Source organism: Patella vulgata, chromosome 5 (assembly GCF_932274485.2).
Source record: "Patella vulgata chromosome 5, xgPatVulg1.2, whole genome shotgun sequence".
Classification (NCBI taxonomy): Eukaryota; Metazoa; Mollusca; class Gastropoda; family Patellidae; genus Patella; species Patella vulgata.
This window is the reverse complement of record NC_065883.2, coordinates 74172777-74182805: the sequence shown is the minus strand read 5'-3', so window position 1 is coordinate 74182805 and position 10029 is coordinate 74172777. Positions and strand designations below refer to the sequence as shown.

General features: G+C 39.0%; 1 protein-coding gene across 1 annotated transcript; it reads left to right on the top strand.

Moving 5' to 3' along the window:
* Positions 1-8336: 8336 nt before the first annotated feature.
* LOC130012921 (uncharacterized) lies at positions 8337-9225 on the top strand (the record flags this gene model as incomplete). The annotated part of the gene is made up of 3 exons (XM_056101069.1): positions 8337-8390; positions 8844-8947; positions 9216-9225. Coding segments are annotated over 3 exons (168 nt in total), but the record flags the coding sequence as incomplete, so codon positions are not given.
* Positions 9226-10029: the final 804 nt, after the last annotated feature.

Sequence of the window (10029 nt, the reverse complement as noted above, 5' to 3'; positions counted from 1 at the left end):
ACAGTAATTTGGACATAACCAGTAAACCTAACAACGTTGCGGATGAGGTATTAACAATTCTTAAAATGCAGAAAAACGGAAGTGTTATTAAGAGAGTCGAGCATACAGAAGGGAAACTACCGAACATTATTATCTATTCTAAAGAACAATTGCAAGATATGAAATCAAACTGTTTAGGTGAGGGGGGGGGGGGGTGTTGGAATAGATCTAACCTTCAATTTGGGTAAATGTTTCGTTACTGCATTGTCTTATAAATGAACGAAATATGGTTTTATGGCACGTCAGCTCCAACCGGGCTATATTGCGCCAAGAATATGGTGAATCTAACGAGACAAATTAAATCGATATCACATAAAGGAATTTATATATGTAAATAAAAACAAATATCACAGAAAATATATTAATTAAGAATAAATATAACAAATCTTTTACATATATAAATATTTAAAAAGATATACATGATTAACTATATACAATTAAAATTGATAATAAAAGTTTGTCTCTTTTAAAAATGTTAGCACTTTGTCATATAGCTCCGGTTGAGCAAATAGCTGACGTACTGACTGGCAACGGAAGTATTTAGATCTAATGTACTTGAGATGTTTGCACTCAATCAAGATGTGTTTCACTGTCAAAGGAACATGACAGTGAACACATTCCGGTTGAGGCTCTCGCTTCAAAATGAAAATATGAGTTAAAAAGGTATGACCAATGCGAGAGCGACACAAAACAACTTCATCCCTCCTGTTGGTTCTATAGGAGTTGGGTCAATCTCCTACGAGAGGCTTAATGTGATGAAGTTTATTTGTGCCTGCAAGATCCCAAGACCGTTGCCAGCGGTCATAAATAAAATGATTTATACACGAATTAAAACCTTTATATGGTATCAAAAAGGGTGATTGGGGAAGATCTAAAGCAGCTTTGGCAGCAAAATCTGCTTGATCATTCCCCCTTATATCAACGTGACTGGGGAGCCAGCAAAAGACGACGTCTTTGCTGTTAAACTCATAAGATAGTAGCAGACGATAAACATCTGCTACTAATGGGTGTTCAAGCTGTTTATTATTAATTGCTTGAAGCGAGGACAGAGAATCAGTAAAGATGATATGTTTTAAAGATGAAGAAGATTGTATGAACTCCAAGGCCTGAAGAATGGCCTGGAGCTCAGCTGTAAATATTGAAGCAGCGGGTGGAAGACACACAGAAATGGTCTCAGATGGTGTCACGGTAGCCGAAGCTACCCGGTCGCCATCTTTAGAACCATCTGTGTAAATAGGAGCATAATCACCATACTTAGACCTTAACTCTCTAAAGAGAGATTGGAACACCGTCGAGCTAGTATCCCTCTTTTTATGCTGAGAAAGATCGAAATCAATCTTTGGGGGAGACATAGCCCACGGTGGAGTATTAAAGAAAGGGGTATCCGCAATACTGTCAAGGCTGATACCAGCCTCAGACAAGAGGGGTTGTATGCGAATACCGAATGATGGAATAAAATTAGTCTTCACAAGATACAAATGCTCATGAAGAGGTCTAAATATGGTGTTAAATGAAATGTGATTCGGTAGTGATGCCATTTTCGTAGCATACTGCAGGGCCAGTTTTTCACGTCTGTTGTGCAGTGAGGGCTCGTGCGCCTCGACGTATAAACTGTCCACTGGAGATGTACGAAATGCTCCTAAACTGATTCTAAGTCCTTGGTTGTGTATGGTGTCGAGCTCTTTGAGATAAGACTCGCGGGCAGACCCATACACAATACACCCATAATCGAGTTTTGGTCGTATTAACGCTCGATATAATCTGAGCAAGACCTTACAGTCTGCTCCCCAGTCAGTATTTGATAGGACTCTCAATATGTTGAGGGCTTTCAGACATTTCTTTTTTAGGTTTTTAATGTGGGGGATAAATGATAATTTCTTATCAAATATCAGCCCCAGAAATTTGGTTTCATCCACAACTGGAAGGCGATTGCCATCCAAATAAAGTTCTGGATCTGGATGCAAACCTCGTTTCTGACAGAAATGCATGCATACAGTCTTGGATTTCGAAAACCGAAATCCATTATCGGTTGCCCATTGTTGAAGTGAATTAAAACAAAGCTGCAACTTACGTTCGATTATCCGCATGTCTGTAGAACCATAGCACATCTGAAAGTCATCAACATAGATAGCCCCGTTTGTACCTGGTTTAAGGCACGCTGGGATCGTGTTAATTTTTATCGCAAAGAGAGTAGGAGATAATATGCTTTCCTGAGGAAATGGGTCAGAGAATATTGATCCCAGTCGTACCTTAAAAGACCTATCTTCCAGGGAATTTTTAATGAAGATAGGTAAGCGACCTCGTGTGCCGAGGTTATGGAGGTCGCGCATGATACCATGTTTCCATGTAGTATCATAAGCTTTCTCCAGATCAACAAATATTGCAACTAAATGTTGCTTCTGGATGAAAGCGTCCATGACGAACGTTTCAAATCGAACTTGATGATCAAGAGTGCTCCTTTGGGACCGAAATCCACATTGGAGGTCAGTAATAAGGTTGTTGGACTCAAGGTACCAAACAAGCCTTCGATTGATCAAAATCTCCATGGTTTTGCAAATACAGCTAGTTAAAGCGATCGGACGATAGTTGGTAGGATTCGTATGATCTTTACCCGGTTTAGGGATAGGAATTATTGTGGCTTCCTGTCAACCCAAATCCGGTTAAAAAGATCCAGTAAAATAAGAAGTGTTGGATAAGGTAGATGTTTTAAAATTTGGTAGTGTATTTCATCTGGACCAGTTGCATTGTCCCGAGCTCGCTTTAACGAATCACGGAGCTCTGCAATGGAAAACCGATCATTATAGCATTCATCATTACGGGACTTGAAATTAAGTCTCCTTTTCTCCTGTTGATTCTTAATGCCCCGAAAGGCATCAGAGGAGAAATTGGATGATGAATTGAATGAAAATGTACTGGCCAGAGAATTGGCAATATCAGGAAATGTTGTTAAGGTGGTATTATCAACATTAAGATGGTTAACTGATAATGCACTACTTTTACCTTTAATCCTACGAATCCTATCCCATACCGATTTGGAAGTGGTACGAGAATTGATCCTAGAGACGTAACCTTGCCATGAAGACTTCTTTGCTTGGCGTATGGTTCTACGGGCCTTCGCCCGTACCATCTGGTATGCCGCAATATTCTCCATGGAAGGATCGTTCTTTAGTCGTCTCAAAATACGATCACGCTCTTTTAGAGCAGATTTGCATTCGTCGTTAAACCATGGTTTGTTGAAACGCTTTGGCTCTGTCGTGGTTTTTGGAATCGCCTGCTCAGCTACATCTTGAAGAATTGAAGTGAATAAGGCCATGGGCTCATCTGCATCTTCTAACTCCTTTGTATCAAAAGAGAAGAGACACAAAGATTCAAACAGAGCCCAATCAGCTTTATGCACCTTCCACCTCTGACGTCTTTCGACCGGAGAGGGATCATTATTATCAATCAAGATAGGAAAGTGGTCACTACCACATAGATCTTCATTTACTCTCCATGTAAAATCCTGAAACAGGACCGGAGAGCAAATGGTGAGATCTAGGGAAGAAAAGGAAGCTGTGGCAGGATGTAGATAAGTAGGCGAGTCGTCATTTAATAAACACAAATTATTAAGGTTAATGAAGTCCGCTATTTGTTTACCTCTGTTGTTATCATCTGGACTACCCCAGAGTGAATGATGACCATTGAAATCTCCCGTAATAATAAACGGGAGAGGAAGTTATGCAACAAGGTCATCAAGATCTCTGGGATTAAGATGTAAACTTGGTGGAAGATATACAGAGCAGAGTGTTATAGGAATATGCAAAGTCACCCTAACTGCAACTGCCTGTAAAGGCGAGTTGAGGGTGACTTGACTTTGAGGGATATCTCCATTAAGAATAATAGAAACACCCCCATGAGCTCTACCATCACCAACTGCGTGATGATGGTAACCAACAAATTGTCTAAAAGACAAAGTGTCAGAATTCTTTAAGAAAGTTTCCTGTAAACAAATAGCTAAAGGATTGTATTTTTGAATTAATAATTGAACTTCATTAAAATTTGGTTTTAAACCACGACAATTCCATTGAATAATGGAATTAGCCATTGTCAGGGATATTTAATTTTTGGCGGTTTACCGACGGGGTCCTTATGGACCTCTACGGTAACACCGTCCATCAGATCATCCCCATATCGATTGTAGAGAGAGATAGGGTTTTGTGAACCCCTTTTCTCTCTCTCACGCATCTTTGCCAGTTTTTTCTCTCTTTTCGAGAGAATTACTTGTGTTGGGGGAATACCCTTTGGCTGCGATCCCGAACCAGTAGAACTGGAATCAACAGTGACAGCTTCAGGAGAAGGCGAGGGGGTTGACCCCTTGCCGTTCTGGGACGAAGTGTTGGGAATAATCCCAACAGCTTCAAATGGAGGCAAGGAAGATGAACCCTCGCCTGGCAAAGAATTAGTTATCTTGATCGAGCTCTCACTTGTTTGAGAGGAGCTCGATACCCCTTTATTATGATCTGATATTGTTTTAGGCATTTTCTCTTTTCTAGGCCAGGTCAAATCTGTCTGAACAGAGATGCTTCTGGTAGATACTTTTACTGCGCCTGCAAAAGATTTCCCTTGGGATGGAACGGGAAATAGCGCAGTAAGATCTACTTGCTTTCTAGCATCATAATGATATTTTGCGCTCAGACATTACCTGTTGAATTCTTTTTTCTTTTTGCCATATTGGACATTCGCGAGAGTAAGCAAAGTGCTTACCCTTGCAATTGATACAACACAATTCCGCCTGGCAGGTAGCGCTCTCGTGGTCATCATGACCACAACGAGCGCAGGTATCCTTACCTCTACAGACGGTCTTGCTACGTCCAAATTTCTGACATTTGTAACATCGAAGTGGGTTACTGATGTAAGAATCAACAGGTATGTTAAGATAACCTGCCTTGAGAGTCTTAGGAATGTCGGGACGATTGAACGTGAGAATATAGGTGCTTGTAGGAATCACCTTTTCTCCTCGGCGTACACTGATTCTTTTTACATGTGACACACCTTGAGAAGAAAGGTATTCTACCATTTCTTCCTCACTGCTGCCTTCAAGATCCCGACAGCGAATTGCACCTCTACTGGAGTTCAATAACATATGTGGTGACACCTTGATAGGAATGTCTGCCAAGGATGTGGATTTAAGCAGCATTGTAGCATGCTGTTCCTTAGAACATTCTATCAAGAAAGTTCCATTTTTTAGTTTTTTTAATAGCCTTGGGCTCACCGGCCAAGCCAGCAATGCCCTTGGATATTAAAAATGGTGAAACTTTTGAAAGGTCTTTAGAGGGACTCTCTTTTAAGAGAAACCTCGGCCATGCTTTTAAACTTTTCTTTGGGTTGTTAAATAAGTTAGAAACGTCCTCTGTATTCGGACGTTTCTGTTTGTTATTTATTGGGGATTGGGGAATCCATAAATATTTTTTTTGATTCACCCCTCGTCGTCCCCCAGGTTACTTCCCTGCCTACCAGGGGGAGTTGTCTTATAAAAACCAAGCTGTTATTAATCGCGAAACGAATCAAAACCCCATAATGCTTGGCCCCATGATGCTCCATTGGGATGGCGAAGCACCAATCTATCACTATTTCTTTTCACATTTTCGTTCCCAGTTAGGTAGTGATAAAATAATATTTGGTACCGACGAAGAAAAATCTATGACTAAATCTTTGTATGAAGTATTCCAAAATTCTAATTTCTTACTTTGTACAAAACACATTAAGGAAAATTTATATCGATATTTAGAGAAATCGGGAACACCACAAAAAGAACGCTCAATTATAAGAAATTTAATTTTTGGTAAGGAAGGAATTGTATATTCGAAAAATGACATGGATTTTAAAATGAAAAAAGATGATTTTTCTGTTTATTTTGAAAAATATCCTAGATTTGAACAATATTGGGACAGATATCTAAAACATAAATTGTTATTATATGTTATTAAGCCCCTCCAAAATAAACTGATCACAGACTTATGGACTAATGACGCAGAATCAATTAATAATAGACTGAAACAAGAAACCGATTGGCATATTCAGAATTTACCTGACCTTGTTACAAAATTGGCTAGAGTGTCAACATTTCAAATTCTCAACATACGTCGGGCTTTACACGGGACAGGCAATTGGCATCTTGTAGACCACAAATCTGAGATCCGTCCTGAAACATGGGCTTGTATGGAAGCGGACAAGAAAACTCGCATGTTGAATAAATATTTAATGAAGAAGAAAAATGTATATAATGTAAATATTGTTAATTCAAAAAATGTTCATTTCGGGTGCGTAAAGCCCAAAGAAACGTCTGGCAAAAAATCAGGGTAACGTAAACGAAGGCGCGCAGAAAAAACTCATTGAATGGCTATGTTAGTTTTAATAAAATATTTCATATGAAACAGGTTTAAATGTTTTAATAAAATATTGGTTTGGAAAGGAATTAAAATTAACCGCCAGGTATCTCGTTATCTCGTCAGGTAGCGCCTTTGTGCGTAGAATGTTTGGCAGTTAATTAGAATTCCTTTACAGACTAATTATTTTGTTATCTTTATAATATTTTCATATGAAACATTTTTAAATATGTGTATGTTTTTTTTTTTATAAAACATTGGTTTGTAAAGGAATTAAAATTAACAGCCAAGTATCTCGTCAGGTAGCGCCTTTGTGCGTAGAATGTTTGGCAGTTAATTAGAATTTCTTTACAGACTAATCGTTATGTCGTCGGGTAGCGCATTTTTGCGCTAAATTATTGGAAGTTAATTTGAATTTCATGAAAAACTATAGCGGGGACATCTGTAATAACGTTTTGTTATTGCTACCGCCTGACGATACCCATGGAGGGGTTGAAATGAATTGCAACGAAAGCATACATTAATTTCTTGTACACAAAAATCACATACACGAGTTATCTCCCTTCAGGCGAGTGAGCGTGAAACTCCGATTTGGACACAGAGCAGCGATGCTTCTTAAATTCAACTAAATTGTTATTTTGTGTTTCCAAAGTCAACATTTTGGAGTTATTGGGTGTTATTTTGGAGTTATTGGGTAATTCGACGCGCCGGTGTTAAGCACCTTTATCATTCATGAACCCGATTAACCACTGATAGCTGATAATGAGATTGCGAGCGCCGGTTCGCGACCGACCAGAGATCAATTACATATCTATCATTTAAAAATGAATAGACTAGTAAAAAGATTGAAAACTTTCATCATTAGGGCATGGGTATACATGTATACCCCAGAAAAGGGCAGGGTACCATATGTATACCCTGGTACCCCAGTATATATTATTATTGTTATAAATGTTGTTACCAGAATATAGAAGTATACGACGAAAAAGTGAATTATTAATTATTGGTGTTCGATATTACACCTCGATCTAGATTGAACATACAATCCATCGTCCATAACCCCGGATGATTATAGTGTTGATCTGAACACGCATTATACAGATAAGAATATTTGTACTACTTCCTCACCAGTTTAATGTTTAACCCAACTTTAGATATTATCCATTAGTGTTTACCATTAATCTCAGGAAGTGGTCTCGGTTCAAATATTTGTACAGCACTTAGAGAAACAGACTTTAAAAACACCATTGTGATTCGGGTTAATTGTCCATGTTATTTACAATCATTAAGTTATATTGAAATATAGTATCCGTTTCATCTACATAGAAATGGATACACATTTAACTACATTTTCAATTTATTGATTGCATATCCATAAGTGTTAGGGGATGGGTGGGTTGGTGATGTATTAACAAAACTGCATATAAACTTGGAATGTTTTACACCGAGAGGGTGTGGTTACGGAATGTTGCCCCGCCCATTTTTTTCAAGTCTGTATTCCCTTACTTCTCTTATTACTTTACATAAGATTATGTGATAAATGATTGACTCTTCACCTAGTTATCGCCCTTTCTCTGTTTATAGTCGATCTACGAATAAAAGCCAAGGTGCTTTAATTGATTGATTATTAATCGGTATTGTATTGCGATACAGGAGCCATACATTGGTAGAAGACGGTTTTCCCTCTACAGATACAGTTTCCACAATACGAGGATGGATACAGATAAATGTGTTAAGTCTTCAGGAATAAGCAGAATTCAAAACGTTATGAAACCAGTTTTGGTATCTTTGGAACTGTTCGGTCTGTTTTATAATCAAACCGACAACAAGATAGGCACAAAGAAAACCACAGATGGGAGCGGATGCGATGTCGAAAAGAAAAACCACGCTAATAAATTCAAGAAGATATACTGTTGGTCTGTTTTATGCTGTCTTACTGTCAGTACTTTGCGATATATTCCAGGATTTTGGACAGGTGCTTCGTTTGTCCCTGGTTACACAGTGCCGAAAGTTATTAACCTTTGCTGGTTTTTTCAAGGCCTCTTCAGCACTGCCATTATAGTGTTCAACTGCCACAGTGGAACATGGACTGACTTTTACAAATTCTGGAACAAAGCCATGCAAAACACACATTGCGTAGGTCTTGGTCTCCTGGTAAAAAACCTGCGTCGATATTCTGTTATATGCATAATTTGTGCGTGGGGATTCTGGATTTTTAACGTTGTTGGAATTTTCCTAATGGTTTTCATTCTTAACACCGACTTTATCAAATCCTTTACAAACCCATTACCGGATAACTCAGCGTGGAGATGTATACTCTTAGTTATGCATGCATACTTTTCTGCCATTTGGGCTTTCTGCATCCCTCTTGTGTTGATCTGTAGTAAAAGTATCACGGGTGCATTTTATCTCCATTCCAAAAACTTAAGCTGTGCAATCAAAACCAATCCTACCAAGTTCCCAGCAAACCTGGAGCAGCTTCGACGACAACATTTGGAGTTGTGTCATCTCGTGGACATTCTAGATCGTCCTATGAGAATGCTGTTGGTGAATTTGTTAACTATATACATCTTCCTGGCTTGTTTTAACCTCTACCAACTGATCAACAGCAATAATAATCTGGTGAACACGTTGATGATGGTGATGTGGTTGCTGACGGCTTACCTTGGCGTTGGATTTGTATCGTGGTTCGCTGCCACAGTTCACGAGGCAGTAAGTAAAGTTTTGTTCCTTCTTATTAATAACCGGTAACAATTCTACCGGTGTGTCAATAACAAGGATTTATCATTTGTTTTACCTTTGTTTTATCAGCTATCTTTAATTCTTGTCCGATCAAATATCTTGCTTTTATTAAACAATATTTATTTAGAGAAAATGAAATCAAATGTTTAACGTCGCGCTTTTGTGAGAGGAGAGAGAGTTAACGACATTTCGGTTCTAATATATTTCAATAATTCGCTATTCCTTGTCACGCCCAATTGGAATGATAAGGGCCGAAATAAGACACGCAGTGTGCCGTGAGAAAATATTATCACTGGTATTGTACGTGCACGCCCAATTTTCATGCCGAATAGAATACGCGGCTTGGTTTTTAGAAGTATTTATCGAGCGTTTCCGCCTCTAAAGGGCATAATTGGCATAGCAAGTTTCCACTTGCAGTACGCATACAATTTAACACCCTCTATAAAAAGAATACATATTGTAGGTAAATAAAGATTTATTAAAAATGACCCGCACAATTACAAAGGAAAACGAGAAGCGTTTGGGTACATTAGTGCCGCTGTCGGACAATTTATTTCCCTCTTACACACCTTGGGATGTTATTTCCTTTGATCTCCCATGCAGATATCACCCTCTGATGACGTTGAAATGAAATGGGGTTTAACGTCCTACACCTAAACTGGGCTAATGAAGACGGGCATACGCCATACATTGTGCTATGAGGGAAATTTTGCCCGGGCAGCGGCACTACGGCCTACTCTTACATCGAATTCCAACTGCCAAGGGATCTTTTACGTGCACGCCAATGTGTACACGGGGCTTCGTTTTTTTCGTCCCATCCGAGCGACTAGACAGCTGCCCTTGTCAGGCCCTCCGTCCTGCATCACTGACAAGGGGAAACCAC